The sequence below is a fragment of the Macrotis lagotis genome, chromosome X, assembly GCF_037893015.1.
Source record: "Macrotis lagotis isolate mMagLag1 chromosome X, bilby.v1.9.chrom.fasta, whole genome shotgun sequence".
NCBI lineage: Eukaryota > Metazoa > Chordata > Mammalia > Peramelemorphia > Peramelidae > Macrotis > Macrotis lagotis.
The window spans coordinates 173,990,437-174,008,262 of record NC_133666.1 but is presented as its reverse complement, the minus strand read 5'-3'; the positions used below and the strand labels follow the sequence as shown (position 1 = coordinate 174,008,262).

Below are 17,826 nucleotides of genomic sequence, written 5' to 3'. Positions count from 1 at the left end.
GCCTGTATTGAATTGCTTGCCTTCTTGATGGGAGTGGGGGAATTGAGGGGGTAAAGGAGGATGGGAAAGAATTTAGAACTCAAAGATTTTTTTTTTAGGTTTTTTTTTTTTTTTTGGCAAGGCAAATGGAGTTAAGTGGCTTGCCCAAGGCCACACAGCTAGGTAATTATTAAGTGTCTGAGACCGGATTTGAACCCAGGTACTCCTGATTCCAAGCCAGTGCTTTATCCACTATGCCACCTAGTCACCCCAAACTCAAAGTTTTAAAAATGAATGTTAAAATTGTTTTTACATATATCTAAGGAAAAATAAACTACTAAATAAACTTTTAAAAAGACAATAGAAAAAATATCAAAGGCTACTGACATGACAACTTTCTCATATTTAAAAATATTTATGAAAACAATCCATTTTCAGGGTATCCTTTATAATTTTTTGAGAAGGGAATAGGCAGGTAGATATTTGCACACCATGGTCTATATTAGACCACATATTTATCATCACAAAATTGACTGAAACATATAGGGAATACAAGACTCCACTCAAATGGTTTACTGACTATAAAAATGGTATTTGATTCAAAGTGTAAAATGATGCCTTAAAAAACTATCCTCAAGCAAGGCATTGCCTATTCATGTACCAAATCATGTAAGTATTCTTGAAATATTATAACCATAGAGAAATATTATAACCATTCATATTAAATGAATCACATAGATGTGCCACTCAAAGGGATTTGTCACTGTCATGGAAATGTTTAAGATAGCATCCAAAGAGAAAAAGGATTCCTGATGAGGTCTTCTAGGTTCAGATTCTTCTAGGTCTTTTCAGGTCTTCAGATCCTATTATGTAGATTGCATTTAGTTCCAACACATTATAAAGTCTTCTAAAAGGGATCTAGTATCATCAAAAGAATTCAGACTGAATAACCGCATAAGAAAAACCAAATGATAAAAAAGTACCTGTTACCTAGTCTTTGACATGTTTTTGAATTGACAGCCTATGGAGTTGTTTTGTCAGTACATCTGTCTTGGACAGGCATTACAGATGTCCTCCATAAATGCTATACCATGAAGATAGCTAGCCAGATTGCCTTTGGAGAACTGCACAGTGTTTTAATGATCTTAAACTTCTCCTTGATTCTTTGGCCTGCCTTTTTAACTTTAACACTTTTTGAGGGGATGCTATATTATTGCAAAGCATGAATGCTATAATCTCGGAAAAAGTTTAGATACTGGATACTCAAAGGGCAAAGGAAAGGCTCATGGTGGGAATGAGTAGGCTCCAATACATTATTTGTGGAAAAACTATGTTGGAGAAGTGGTGTAAATATGTCATCAGAAAACTACATGACTGAAAAAGGAGGAAAATCTGTTCTATAGAAGGATAAAAGATAACAGATGGACATCCCCCCATGTTATATCAAAAAATCTGTTAGAATGTCATAGGTAGGTTGAAAGATCCCTTAAGGAGAACTTATGGGAGGACATGGTGAAAGATTACCCAGAATGAAAAAATATACTCAAATAAATATCTGTACCTTGGGAGGGATTACTGATGTTGATAAGACCACAGATTCATTTAAGTATAGAAAGAAATCCATACTCCAGTCACAGGGGAAAAAAAGTTACTTTTAATCTCTCACTCCTTAATGATCTATATGCCGATCAGACCAGTACCAGACACTGATTTGATTAACACTCATCAACACTAAATTAAACATAAAGATATTTTAAAACCCCACTGAGTTTAGTTTCAGTGTAATGTTGCAATTATTTATCAATCTTAGTGTAAGTATTCAGGAAAGAACAGGTGTGTGGGGATTTACTTGAATCCATTGAAAGAAACTAGCTATTTTAATTCTACAGGCTTTATGTTTTAGGTAGGACATTTTATTAACTGTTACTCTGTTCTGGAGGAGAGATAAAAGACAATAAAGTGGACAGTAAGAAAATTGTTAAAAATAGAAAGGTTGGGGGCAGGGAGATGAGAACTGAGAAAAAAGTTCATTGACTTGCCCAGAAGGAGATTATCAGGAAATTGAGGGACAAAGGTTTTAGTAGGGGATGATAATTAACAGTACTGGTGATTGTTGCCAGATGGTTTGGAGGGGAGGGGCAGCACAGAATGGTATGGAATGAAATGTATTCAAGTTGAATTAAAATTTGAAATACTACATTTGGATAGCACCATCCAATAGTTTAATCATAGTGCCCAATGAGAATTCAATAACTGGAGAAAGTAAATAATGCACATTTCTATTGTATGTTCAGGTTTATTCTGTCCCTAGAAATCTGGTGAGGACGCCATATTTTATCTCTTGTACAGCTAAGGAATCAAAGTAGGTGAGGCAAATTGCTGATGGCTGCACATCGAGTAAAAGTTCAAGCAAGGATGGCATGTAGTTTATTCAGTTTGGACATCATCTAGCATCTAGTAAAATGCCTAGAAACAGTAGCTGCTTTATAAAATTGGAGAATGTAAAAGTTGGAAGGTCTCTTTGCCATTATCTAGTTGAATTCTATAAGTTTACAGATGATATGCCCCAAGAGGGAAAGCAGCTTATTTAAAGTCATATACCAGTGCCAGGTTACAAACCTAGGTCTTCTAACTTCAAACTCAGTCTTCATGCTACTACACCATATTGTTTCTCAAATGTTTATTGAATTTCAGAATTTCAGCTTGGAAGTGACTTCATAAGCCATCTTATTCACTCTACATGAACAAGAATCCCTTCCAACAGTCATTAAGTCTTTGCTTAAAAAACAAAGGGGCCTCCCACTGTCTCCTGCCTGAAGTAGTTCATTACTGTTACCCCAAATTTTTCCCTTAAGCAAAGTCCATTTTTTTCGTCATACAATCTTCCAGTGATGTCATATAGCTATATAACATTGACTACTAAGATTTCAAGAATTAAAGTCAGAGGTCATCTAAAGGGCAGTGGAAAGATATGTGAGGAACACACACATAGGATGAAGCATATTATCAATGAATGGAAAACGGAGACAATTCTATCCATTGAAGCAAAAGATATCATCAGGTTTATGTAAAACTAGAAAAGGAGATGGTCTATTTATCAAAAGTCAAAAATAACTGATGTATCCAAAGGCAAGAAATAAGAATTGATTGAGTACTCGCTATTTGATAGGTACTGAGCTAAGTAGTGGGGATACAAATAAATGCAAAGAGAAAGAGAGTTCTTATTCTTAGGCTTATATTCTCATCGGACAAGACAATACATACAAGAACAAAAAGCAGGAGTGGAGTGGGGATAAGAAGATACTGTACTGGAGGATGGTAGTGATGTCTAGAGAGTTAGCACAGTCAGGAAGGGAATGAAGGTCAACTCCCTTGATTGACCTTGGAATCATCCCCAAGATGAAAGACTTGAAAGAATTGATGGATGGGAGATAGAGGTTGATAATGGCAGAGAGATGTTCCAGGATGAGAAGGAATGGTGGCAAACTCTAGAGAGTCAGAAGCACAACCAGGTTGGGAACAGGTAACTCATTGGTTCCTATTTGTCTTTGGGGGGGGGGGGTTGAGGTGGGAGAGAATTGAGGGTAAGCGATTTACCCAATGTCACACCCAATAAGTGTCTGAGGTCAGATTTGAACTCAGGTCCTGATTTCAGGACTGGTACTCGATCTACTGAGTCACCTAACTAGCTTGGTCTGTTTGTCTTTTTGATAAATATTAAAAGACCTCCAATATGTCAGATGACCTCAGTGGAAGAAATATAGGAGGATTTGTACAATCATGTAGGATTATAAGACCTGAATGAAATGGGATATATATATATCATTAAATGTATTTATTACAGTAAAATCATGGCTTCACTTCAATATGTTACATAGGCTCTGAAGATATTTTTGGATCCTGACTATTATCCAATGTCTTAGCTACCCCTCTCTACCTTTATGTCATGTGCAAATTTGATAAACATGCCAGTTGTACATTTAAAATCTTAAACAACAAAAGGCCAAATAATTCACAACTTTTTTTTGACTGGTAATTCAATTAGAAACCTTCTAAGTTGATAGAAACTCATTAATCATCCCACTTAGTCATAGTGCCCTTAGTTTTGAGCCCATTTAGCTATACTACCATCTAATCAACATCTCCATGCTATCCACAAGAATAACAAAAGACTGTCCAATGTCTTGCTAAAACATAAGTAAACTATATTTACAATAGTCTCCCGACTTAACACTCTAGTAACCCTGTGAAAAAAAAGAAAATTATGGAGAACTTGACATAATCTGATTCTTGTAAAATATAATGGCTCTCCTACTATCTCTTCACTTGGCCTGGGTTTCAAATTGCTATCAGCCATTTTGGTCTATCCTTTTCACTCGAAAAATCATTTTCCTTAATAAAGAAAGCAGAAGTGCCAAAAAAAAAAAACCCAAACAAACATAGAGTTTTATCTTTTCTTCAGTATTTGCTATCATTATTTCCCCTAACCAGAGTAGTGGTTCTATCCCTTTTCTGATCCTCAGCTTTTTCCTGATATTGCTTTTAAAAAAATCTTGTTTCAGCTGCCATCCCTGGCTCATTTTAAGTGTCAATACTTCTGACATTGTTCTTGTAAGACCACAAAACAATTTTTTATTTCTCTTCTGTTACTTTCTATTGTCTTTTAAAAATTGGTTAATGGATTCCCACTGGTCTTTTTTTAAAATAACTCTCCCATTTTCTCTTCATCAGAATTGTATCTCTTATTTTTAAGAACTTCCTAGCCCTTCTAGGCAGATTTCCCAGGTAGTATTTTAGTCTATCAGATGATACTTGACTCTGATATTTTCTCTCCTTATATTTAGGGTATACATACATACATACATACATACATACGTGTGTGTGTGTGTGTGTGTGTGTGTGTGTGTGTGAGATTTTGCCTGTATTTTCTCTCTTCTATCAAAAGTTCTAAGATATGGTGGTCACTTTCTTTTTTTTTTAGGGGTTTTTTTTTGCAAGGCAAATGGGGTTAAGTGGCTTGCCCAAGGCCACACAGCTAAATAATTATTAAGTGTCTGAGACCAGATTTGAACCCAGGTACTTCTGACTCCAGGGCTGATACTTTATCCACTTTGCCACCTAGCCACCATGGTGGTCACTTTCTTGAAAGATTGCCTTATTTTTCTCTCCTGCTTTCAGATAGCAATATTAAAGTCCATAACAGAAACTCTTGAGAGGTAGTATGGTATAGTGGAACCCCAGGCAACTCTAAATTATAGAGCAGGGCCAGTCACATTGGTGGAAAAACTTTCTTCAATAGGAGTTCTTCACTTTACTGAGGTCCATTCCAAACCCCCCCACCCTCCAAAATACTAGAATAAAAATTCTCTCTATTGGTTCTTCTATTTTGTGTTATATCAGAATATCATAAATCAAGATATCATAAATTGATTGATTGATGATATTTGTCCTTCATTCTCAAAGAAGACCATGATATCAAGGAAGATGATGCCATGACAAGCACATGAACTGGACTTGAGTGAGAAAGTGCTTTATCCCTTTTTCCTCTAGAGCCTCTGGATCCAGTGACCAGATATGAGGTCAGGACAACTGGAGATGGCTCTGGATATGAGGCAATCAGGGTTTTGTGATTTGCCCAAGATCACACACAGCTAGTAAGTGTCAAGTGTCTGAGGCTGGATTCAAACTCCTATCTTCCTGACTCCAAGGCCAATTCTCTGTCCACTGCGCCACCCAGTTCATTAGTTACTTTAGGCAGAGAATGGGAACTCCACCAAAAGTCTAGATAACTGAACTCTCCTATCATCATTGTGTGCTTAAATATATACATATAAATCTATATATGCTAAATTACAATCAATGAATCTGACATTACAGTATTTTGACTGGGCAATATTATATATTAAAAGCCAAATATGCATCAGTTCTCTTACCTAATTCTCACTAATTTTTATCATAAATTGATCTGACTCTCTTACTCTTTCAACTGTCTTTTGTTTTGATTTTTTTCCAGAACTTTATTACCCACTGAATAAAATGAAAACTTAAAGCCTTCTATATAATTGGGCTAAACTCTACTTTTCTAGATTGATTTCTAAGCAGTCTAAGCTCTAGTCAAACTAGATTACTTTCTGCCTCATAAACATACACTGGTTTTCCTACCTTTGTTCAAACTAGATTCCTTATCCCTAACATGCCTTCCCTTCTCTGTAATACTTGTACATTTTTGTGTAATTTATCTCTTCTATGAAGGAAGTCTTACTTAATCCCAAGTATTGATGCTTTATCCCTTCATATCTTTTGTACCTCACACTTTGCTTTTTTTAAATTTCTCTAACACATTTAGTAAGTTAATAGTGTGTATTATTTTTGAAGTAGTACCATATTCTCCTCATTGTTATTCAATTGTTCAGTCATGTCTGATGCTTCATGACCCTGTGGACTACATCATTCCAGGTCTTCTGTCCTCTAACATGTTTGTTATCTATTCATCTCATCTTCTACCATCCCTTTCTCCTTTTGCCTTTAATCTTTTCCAGCATCAAGCTCTTTTCCAATGAATCCTGTCTTCTCATTATGTGGATAAAATATTTAAACGTTCATATCAATCCTTTTAATGAAATAGTCAGAATTAATTTCTTTAAGTGTTGATTGCTGTCCAAAGAACTCTCAAAAGTCCTCACATTTTCCTTTGTTGTTATTTAGTTGTTTTTCAAGGTGAATCAGACTCTTTTTTTTTAGTTTTTTTTTTTTTTGCAAGGCAATGGGGTTAAGTGGCTTGCCCAAGGCCACACAACTAGCTAATTATGAAGTGTCTGAGACCAGATTCGAACCCAGGTACTCCTGACTCCAAGGCCAGTGCTTTATCCACTATGCCACCTAGCCGCCCCCACTATGCCACCTAGCCGCCCCTGAATCAGACTCTTTTTGATGTCTTTGGAGTTTCCTTGGCAAAGATATTGTAATAGTTAGCCATTTCTTTCTCCAATTCATTTTACAAATGAGGAAACTAAGACAAACAGGTTTAAGTTGCTAGGGTCACATAACTATCAAGTGTCTGAGGCCAGATTTGAACTTAAAATAAGTCTTCCTGACTCTAAGTCCATCATTTTATCCACTGAGTCACTAGGTGTGCTTATTAGACTCACTGTAAATTTCATGAATTCATAGGTAAGTCTTATCTAAACTTTATATCTCTCCTAGAGGTGAACATAGATTAGTTTAATAAATATTAGTTTAATGTATCGAATTTTACCTTTTCATATATCTATATATCTATGTATATGTATATACACACACGAAAGAAATTAGAGATGAAAAACAATAGTAATAGTAGACCATACCTATATAGTGCTTTTAAAGCTTACAAAGGTGTCTCTATTTGTTATATTCAGAGTAAAATTACATATGTGTATGTATGCTTACATCTTATTCATATCTGAAAGTACTACCTTTATATTTGAGTATGCTTGAGAAAAAGAATAATAGAAAATTGCTAATCCTTTTCACTCTGAATTCATATGTCCACTATTCACCAATAGTTATGACCACTGTTTGAAGAATTTGATGATGCCTGTAGTTGTCCTTTTATCTTATGGTCTGTAAGGTGACTCTACTTCTGTCTCTGCTTCATTTCTGCTGCTTAATTTATTCACAGTTGATCTATTGGTTGTTTGCTGGGCAACATTATGCTTTTATGGAGTGCCAGTTGTTAATAGAAGGATGATTCAGAGAATTCCAAATGTAATAAATTACATTATATCAAGAGGGAGTGTTACATTATTCAGGAGAAAAAAATAGCTCCATCTCATTGAATATAAAATATCATCCACTAAAACACAATTTGACAATGGAAAGACTCAGTAAACCACCCTTAATTTGTATTCAAAAGACTAAGTAAAAAAAGAGGATTTAGAATGAATAGATTTTAGATTATTTGATTTTTTAGCTTCCCACTCCTTCAGCCTTATCCCATCTGAAAAGAATTTCAATAGCACATCTAATAGATGTGGGAATAGCAGTAAATTAGACAATTTCCCAAAAACTTCTGTTGAACTAAAAAAGGCTTATAATTGCTAACATAAACAGTTTAGTAGTCAAAGTATAAATAAGTATACTACTATTTTTCAAGCCATTCATGCCAACTCTTTGTAGTACACTCATCACTCAAAACCATCTCTATTCTGTCTCCTACTTTCTTTTTTTTGAAAGATTTTATTTATTTTGAATTTTACAATTTCCCCCCAATATTGCTTCCCCCCACCCCCACCCCCACAGATGTCTCCTACTTTCCAGAATTACATTGTATTTTGATTATTTGATTCAAAAAGATGTACCATGTGTCACAAGGTTTGGGATCCTTAGGACAGTGAAAAATATTGGGCAGGGACCTGCTCTGGGCTGTTTTAATTCCAAGGGTTATAACCTAGAACTGAACTAGTTTTTTTAAAAAAGCAATTCTGGTTTCATATTGGGGGAATTTTTAGAAACTATGAATTATTCCATTAGAGTTCTAGGGAATATTAATTGTCCCCTCCCATCTCCATAGTGAATCTAAGTTCAAAGAGGATATTCTTTATGGGTTCCTTTTTAACATTATTATTATTATTTTTACTTTTGGTGGTAGTGGTAATAGTAGTAGAATAACAGCAGTAGTAATAATGGTAGTATTATATAATAGACATTTATAGAGTCCTTCAAGGTTTTTAAAATCTTTAACAAATTCTTATTTAAGACTCAAAACAATCACATGAAGTACTCTAGATACCACAGGCATGTTGACTTTAGTATTTTTGGAGCCACTTTGGTGTCTGTTCAAACCTCTGGGTTCACACCCCCTCCACGGGGTCCAAGTTCTAGAGCTGTAGTAGATTTCAGTCTATTGACTAAAGATCTTGCTGTCTTGTATAGTTGAGTGGTGAAATAAGAGCATATGACCCATTATTGTCAATGTTTCTCTTCAAAATATCTTATTTATTTCTTTTACTTTCATACTACTGTCACTCTAGTCCAGGGTCTTATACAGGGATCGCTACAATATCCTCCTGGCTAGCTTCCCTAATTTTCCCTCTTCCAATTCATCTGTCATTCAGCAGGCAAACTAATGTTCCTTAAAGAGTGATCTCAACAAGTCATAACCTAATCAGAGAATTTTAGTGACTCCCTCTTTCTTACTATATGAAGTCTAAACTTCTCTGCTTGGTTTTAAGGCTGACAAAAATCTTGTCTCACACTATCGCACAGCATAAGGCTTTTTAAAAAGTGATTTTTATTATTAATTTAACAATCACCAACAAACATTTCAGGATATAAAGAGAAGGAAAGAAGACAGTACAAGAAACTATGAACTTCTGTTAGAATATATGTCCACAATATTATGTATATGTATTTACATATAAAGTTTAATAAGGGAATAATAAAAAAAGTCTTCTTTTGCATTTCTTTTTTGAGTATTTTAAAAAATGTCTAGCCTTATCTAATAAGCAAAACAAATCAATATACTAACCATATCTGAGAATATTCTATGTTATTTCCTACAATTCTCCATCCTACCTTCTCAGTTCTAGTCAGACTGGTCTCTTATGTCCCACAAAATGCCTTGCTCATTCCCATTTCTTTGTCTTGGCTTGTATTCTTGCCCCACCTAGAAGACTTTCCTTTTCTTTTCTTCCAATCCAAACTCATCTTTCAAAGCCTACTTCTTTTGTGCTGAACTACTTATAACCTATTCCAGGTCTCATTTAGCTCTACCTTTAAGACAATTCTTTAGCATTTAAAATCAATTCAATTCTATCACTTAATCAAGAAATCATTTATTAAATGCTTCCCATATGTCACCCATTATGTTAGGAGGCTGGAGATATAAATTCAAGCATTTCTGAAGTGCTTACTATGAGCCAGCGGGTGCCAAAGATACAAAGACAAAAATCAAACAACCCCTGGTCTTGAGAAGCTGACACTCTACCAGGATGGGGGGGGGGTGAAGGTGGGAGGAGGTCAGTACTATGTACTTTAGGACAGGGCAGTATCCTGCATCATTTACTATTGTTCCATCTGTGTCAGCATTGTCCAAATATAAACTCCTTGAGAAAAGGGACCATGATTTTTATTTCTTTAATATAACAGCTGGGTGCTACCTCTCTTGTACAGTGTCAGATGTGTAATAAGTAACTGGTAATTTTTGATTGATCAATTAAACTTCAGAAGTACTATACCAAACCTGCTAGTAAAAATGGTGACAAACTATACTGATTTGCATTTCAGAAATTCCTTTCTTCAGGAGATATAGTTAGTACTCCTTCTTTTGGGGAATATAGAATGTCAACAAATTGTTAAAAATCAAAGGTATTTTCATTGTTAAGGGATCCAATAATCTCTTTTTTAATCCTTATCTTTGACCTGTTTGCAGCATTAGACCCAATGCACCACCCTTTCCCCCATTATACCCTCCTCTCAGAGTTTTTGTGATCCTGCTCCCTTTTAAGTCCCCTACTACCTCTTTATTCCCCTTTCTCATTTTCCGTTGCTACCTTATCATTTATATCATACCCTCTGTGACTGCACCCTAAAGCTCTATCCTAGTCTTGTCTTTTCTTTCTCTAGAGTCACTTTCTTGGTGACTTCATCAGCTTCTATGGACCTAACAATAACATATATGCAGATGACTCAAATATCTATGTATTTAATTCTAGTCTCTTTTCTTGAATTTCAGCCTCATATTACTACCTTCAAATTGGACATCTTGATATTACTCTAAAACTCAACATGTCCCAAACCAATTATTCCAAGTTTTCCTGTTAATTTTTTTTTTGCAAGGCAAGTCACACAGCTAGGTAATTATTAAGTGTCTGAGACTGGATTTGAACTCAGGTTCTCTTGACTCCAGGGGTGGTGCTCTATTTACTGTGCCACCTAGCTGTCCCCTTTCCTGTTAATTTCAAGAATACCAATATCTTTACAGGAAACAAATCATCCTCAATTCATCATTCTCCTTTACTTCACATAGCCAACTAGTTGCCAAACTTGTCAGCCCCATCTGCAAAACATCTTTTGTTCTTGTCCCTTTTTCTCCAAACAAAGAACCACAACACTAACTCAGGTCAACTCTTCTTTGGACTCCTGCAATAGCTTCCTAATTTGTCTTCATATCTCTTCTCTCTTTCCTTTCCTCTTCTGTCTCCATGTTGCAAAATAATATTCATAAAGCCCAGCTGAGCACTCCCCTGCTCAAAAAATGCCAGCACTTCTTCCTCAGTTTAATCTCTCAGAATTCCTAGTTTCCTCCAAAGTTCATTGTAGGCTGAGCATAGCTCTCCATAGCTCTCCTACATGATCCCCTTAGCTGCTAATGCTTCCTCTAGGAATTAACCTGTATTTTTTTGTATCTACATAGATGTTCATATACTATCTCCCCTGATACTTGAGGGCAATGATTGTTTACTTTTTTTCTTTAAAGTTTAACTTCCTGGTACCATGGTTGATATATCCCAGGTACTAATTAAATATGTACTGATTGAAGGACTTTCTAATATTATAACAAGGCAAAATTGTTGGGGCATAAATTCTGTACTATTTTCCAAGCTTAGTTCATCCCTTTAAAGTATTGAGATTTTAGGCATTTCAACAATCACATTTTCTTAAAAATTATTTTCACATTTTGGAGGTGGGGGGAAGCAAATACGAGTTACAACAGCTTACCTGAGAAAGAATCAATTGTCCATGAAATTTGTGCACAAATTTTCTTAAAAATGAGAAATAAGTTTCTTCTCCAAGCCTAGAGGCTAGAAATCGCAGAAGAAAATAGCCCTAAGAGAAATAAATATTAAAAATAAAAAAGATATCAATGGTTATCACATCTGAAAAATATTTACATAGTGGGCTCCAAACTATCTGCCAGTGAATGATAATTATTTTGTTTTATACATGGCAAATCTTTAGACAAAGCCCATGCTAATCCCAAGAGCTTGTATGTGTAAGATCCTTTTTGTTTACAAAGTTCCTTACATAGTCATTTATTACTCATAACAAAATGGCATGCAATGAAAATGTTATTATTCCCATCTTATGGATGAAAAATTTGAGACTCAGGGCTCACATTCACAGTTATTCAATGACAAGACTAGGACTAGAACCCATCGGTTCTGTCTCCAGTTAACTTACACCTGAACCTGGAGGTTTCACCAATATGGCTGGGGCAGGACATTAGGTTATGGCTGCTGTACACCCTACTTATTTATTAACAATATGAACTGCTTTTCTCTTTTTCTATATGCAACCTCATACTTCAACATATTTTGGAAGGAAAGTAAATTTAAGGGTCTTTCTTCATATGCTGGCCCGGGCTCTTATTAAATCCTAATAGTTACTCTTTGTCTCTAAATAGCTGCTTTAAAGTAGCCTGAAGGGATGTTGGCTAAATCTGATATAAATAGAAAGCAGGAAGAAACAGAGTAAAGAGAAGAAATTGAATGGTTTTTCAGGGTTTTGAGGGGCCAGGTCTTCACAATATATAGCTTCATTTTAAATTATGAAGTATTTCAGTGCCTGTAGTATTGGATGCATCCTTATTTCAATGTAATTATGAAAAAGCACTTGAAATCCAAATAGAAATAATTTTTTTTCGATTATCACATGACTTTATCATACACTGATAAAATACAATAATTTTGTTATTTATGAAACGTGAACATTTTTACCTTCAAATAATGGACTTGCATGAAGATCTTTTCTGGATTAAGACCATATTTGACGACTGAAGCTCCAGACTCACTCACTTGTCCCGTTTCATCTCTATTGGGTCTAATTTTAAAAGGTGGGAAAAACACTTTACTATTTTCCCTGCATAAATAGTATCATTTCTTGAAAGTCTTGCTCATTAGGCTATTCAGTTGGTTGTATCCAATTTTTTCAATATTTTAAAATACACTGACTGATCAAGTAAATATTTAGATTTAGGTTGCTGCCTGTGTTTATTTCTTTGACATAATTATCAAAGTTTAAGCTAGATAAGGTCTTATAGAAACTCAGGTTCTACTTCTTTTGTTTCAACATTTATATCATTTTGATGCTTCCACAAATTCTGATTCTGATGTCTCACTCATCATACATAGGTAGCTCAGGGTTCTCCAACTCATAAATTTGCAGAATTCTATAAGCTTAGTCAATCTTCATAATGACAGAAAGGCTTCAACTGGAACTCTGGCAGAAGATGGCTTTCTAAAGTTCAGTCTTACCAGTGTAAAGATCATCAATGCCAACACACTGATTAGTTACTTCTGAATTCTTTACATATGTTAAGCAATGAAAGAAAGAAAAATGTAAGATAGTGCTCAGTCAGATGTTGCCCCTTCTGATACTTCAGTGAAGGGGGGTAGTATGTCAGGAAAGGAATTAAGAAGATTTAAAGAGGGAAGGGACCATGGAAGTCATATAATCTAAGCTTCTGTGTTTTATAACTGAAGGAACTGAAGAAAGTTTAAGGGACTTGACCAAATAAAGACATTTAATAAAATAGATTAAATCCAATGCTTATTCTACCCTACCACAAAAGAGGGTACTAAGGATTGAACATTTTTAAAATGGGCTAGAAATTTTAATGTCTTAATTTGTCCTCTAAATGTCCCCTTTGGCCAATGACCAGTGAAGAAATGATATGCTACAGGAGGAACCAGATTGTATCAGTCTCACCCATATTACTTTACACAAAACTACAAGAAAGCAGGAAATTTCATGTAAATGGAAGAATGGCCAACAAGCCATCCATGGGCAAGATAATAGAGAATATGTCAACCATTTTATAGGGGGCACAAATGTGGTAAGAGCCATCATTTGTATTGAACATATGGTCATATTGTGTTACATTTCACATAAATATTTTCCAAAGCAAAGAGGTATCACACAAATAGTCTATAATACTTCTTAGTATAGCAAAAACCAGATTAAAATATATTATGAAATATTTAACTAAATAAGTAAAAATATAATAAAAGAAAAATAATGTTCACATATATGGTTGTCTAAATCAATAGGCAGCCTACAAAGATCTTTATATAAAATTAAATGGCTTGGTTCTATTTTAGTTTGATAAAACTATTTTAAAGGACTACCAGTAAAATAACTGCAGCATATATATTGGCATCTATTGCAGAGATAGAGAAATTTTGTGAAAAATTTGTAAGCTTATGCAAATTAAGTGAACATATACACTGATCTTTATTGTCTTGAATGCTAAGGCAGGAATAGATAAGGGAAATAAATTGGAAAACATAGATCAGTAATGAGGTTTAAGAGAGGTCAAAGACTCGCTGATAATAGTTACAAAGGTTCACAGAAGCAAATATGACTATATATCATGAATATTTTCTTTAAGAAATGATTCATAGGTACTGAACATAATGAACAAAAAAATGAAATAAACTAAATGTACTTTATGACAGGAAATGAATTATTTCTCATGTAGGAATTAACTGCCTTTGTACAATCTGATCACTGACTTATTAAAACAAAGATTAAAATCAGTACAAAGCTAGGAGAATAAATGAGGAAAAGATAAGGCATACTATTAAAATAATTCAATTTTAATCTATTCAAATTAGTTTTTGATAAAAATGGATACTGAGCAGAACAAAGGGTACATAATATACTGTGATATAATAATTTCATTCAGAAGCTTAACCACTGAAAACCATATTTTAACTACATATAAATTTTCATAACAAAGTGACCAAAAGAATCTAAAAAGCACCTCAGTCACAAAGTCCATGAATTATTTGCAATGGGGAAAGAGATGGCAACGAAAGGCTGTAAACTGTCTTGAAAAATCTTATTCAGAATAAAATTATAGTCATTGTCAATGTCATTTCTGTTGTCCATTTCCCATTTATGAATTCAATTACTTATTCAGTTAATTCAGGGTTAGTTCATTTAAATTGTATTCCACATCTATTTCTCATTTTTTTCTTGATTTTTAAAAATAATTTTGATTGTAGTTCAGATGATTGAAGGTCTAATTGCACAGACAGCTGATTCAGAGATCATTCACACATCCATAATAATTTTTTCTCTTTAAAAATAGAATATTTTTTGTCTTAGTTAACATTATTTGGTGCTCATCCAGTCATACTAATTCTCTTTTCTAAGAAAGTGTTTATGGCATAGAAGCATGAGGTTTTTGTATAATCTACAAACCTTTGAACTCTCATTCCTTCTTCCTAAATTGCTTTCCCATATATTTCCTCCCCATTCTCATCTTTTCTTACCTTTGCATTGAAGTCAACAAACATTAAAATATATGTTGAATTAATGAGAAGTTTACCAAGTTCTTCATAGAATTTCTCTAAAAATATTCAGCAACTAATGTTGGCACAGAAGTTATTATTATTTTCTAGAGGGAAATGGATATATTTATCATTAGAACTATATTAAATAATGAACAAGTGTCCCATGACGTATTTCTTATTGTCTTTGGTATATCCTATGCTTCTTATTTGCCTCTTCAAGGACTACCTATGACCTCCCCTTCATTTTAGCTGCAACTTTTTTTCTTTCTCCTGGTTTTTTGAGAATAATGTCAAGTATTCTGCTTCTCTATCAATGAGATAGCTCTCAAAGGCAATACTGGACTAGCATTTAAACCCATTTATAAAATCTTATGAAGAAAGATGATACATAATTATGAGCAATACTATCTCATTAAAAAAAAGAACAGAGAATAAAGCTAGTTTATCTTTTTAAATTAAATTATATATTTTTACTTAGTAAAAATCTATCTTCTCTCTTCCAACCCCACCCACCCAAAATTGAAAGTAAAAACAAAACTCTCATTACAAATAAGTATAGTCAAGTAAAACAAATTTCTTCATTGGCCATGTTCCTCTGTTCATCCACTTCTATATACATAAATGTCTCAATTTGCTTTTTGAGACTTTTGTCTCTATCAGGATGTGGATAGTCTGTTTTGTCATCAGTCATCAAGAAGTGGTTAGAAATTATATTTATCACAGTTATTAAGTCTTTCAAAGTTATTTGTATTATAATATTATTGTCATTTTGTAAATTGATCTAAATCTGCTCATTTCTCTCTGCTTAAGTTCATACAAGATTTCCAAGATTTCTGTGAAAACACTTCCTTAATGATTTCTTTTTTTTAGGTTGTTTTTTTTTTTTTTGCAAGGCAAATGGGGTTAAGTGGCTTGTCCAAGGCCACACAGCTAGGTAATTATTAAGTGTCTGAGGCTGGATTTGAACTCAGGTACTCCTGACTCCAGGGTTGGTGCTCTATCCACTGTGCCACCTAGCCGCCCCTCCTTAATGATTTCTTACAGCACAGTAGTATCTATCATATAGTGTAACGTGTTCAGCCATTCTTCAAATAATCCATTGATACTTCAATTCTCTGCTACCTCAAAAAAGAGCTATATATTTTAAATATTTTATGTATTTATTTATTTATTTATTTATTGGTAAGGCAATGGGATTAAATAGCTTGCGCAAGGCCACACAGCTAGGTAATTATTAAGTGTCTGAGGCTGCATTTGAACTCAGGTACTCCTGACTCCAGGGTTGATGCTCTATCCACTGTGCCACCTAGCAACCCCAGAGCTATATATTTTTGACAGTACATCCTTAAAATTTGTTTCTTTAGAATGAACATCTTCATTAATCTACTGTACCTCTGATTCTCCTTTCCCTCTCGCCTTCTTATTTGTTTGTTGAGTAAGATGTATTTCTGTCTATATATTCTTCCTTCTTTAAACCAGTTTAGAAAGGAGTGACATTCAAGTGTAAGCCATTCCCCCTCACCCCTTCCTCATTGTTTTTTATAGATGTCTACTTGTCCATCTGGATTATATAAGAGAAGATGATTTTCTTCCTTTTCCTTCCCTTCTAGTATATTCCATTCTTCCATTTCTTCTCTACTATTCTTTTAAGATTATCAAGACAACTGAAACACTGCTGGCTTTCTGTATAATTGGACTGCTTCTATGAGCCCTGAAGATGATAGGGTTTAAAAGGAACACATGTATCATCTTATCATATTAGAATGTAAGCAGATTATCCTTGTTTAGTTTCTTATGGTTGTTCATTCATGCTTAACTTTTTAGGTTTCTCTTAACTCCTGTGTTTGAACTTAAAGGTTTCTATGAAGTTGGTATTTTCAGGAATGCTTATTAGTCTTCCATTTTATTAGAGGTTCTATAGCACTATACTCATTATATTCTGGTTCTAAGAGGTGTAGGTAGTTTCCTTTTATGAGTTTTTGAAATATGATATATAAGCTCCTTTTTTGGTTCATGATTTTCAGGTGGGGGTGTGTGTGGTATGTGTGGGTGTATGTACACATGGGGGTTTCCCACTGTTTCCCATATCAATTGTTTTTTGTTAATGTATACCTCTTCTTCCATTTTTTTCTCCTGTCTTTTGTTTTAATGTTTCTTGATGTCTCATGGAGTTATTAACTTCTATTTGGTCCATGCCCATTTTCAAGCTTGTTGCTTGGCCAAGATTTTCTACCTCTTATGCCAAGCTAATAATTCTCGTTCTAATTAATTTTTTCCTGTAGCTAGAATTTCTTTTACAATTTTTCCTCTGGCATTCTCATTCATTTCACATTTTAACTTTTAAAAAAACTCTTGTTTCAGTTTTTCCCAGCAATTCTAGTTGAATTTGTACCCTAACTATGTTTTATTTTGAGGCATTGCTTGTGAATGATTTCTTCTGGGTGCCTTGATAGCCCTTATCACCATAATAACTTTTTCTGGTAGAATTCTTCATTTTTTTGCTAATTCTTCCAGCTTACTTCCTGACTTCAGATTTTATGTTAAGACTGGGCTCTGTACACTTTTGGTT

The 17,826-nt window shown here is 34.3% G+C and overlaps 1 protein-coding gene across 9 annotated transcripts in view; it reads right to left on the bottom strand.

The window, feature by feature from the left end:
• AOPEP (aminopeptidase O (putative)) overlaps window positions 1-17,826 on the bottom strand; it is a 632,574-nt gene that overhangs the window by 194,197 nt on the left and 420,551 nt on the right. For all 9 annotated transcript variants that reach the window (XM_074201226.1, XM_074201227.1, XM_074201225.1 and 6 more), the window contains 2 exons: window positions 12,675-12,777; window positions 11,677-11,784 (listed from right to left, as the gene is read on the bottom strand). In XM_074201226.1, the coding sequence (XP_074057327.1) occupies window positions 11,677-11,784; window positions 12,675-12,777 (211 nt within the window). The remainder of the gene's footprint in view (window positions 1-11,676; window positions 11,785-12,674; window positions 12,778-17,826) is intronic.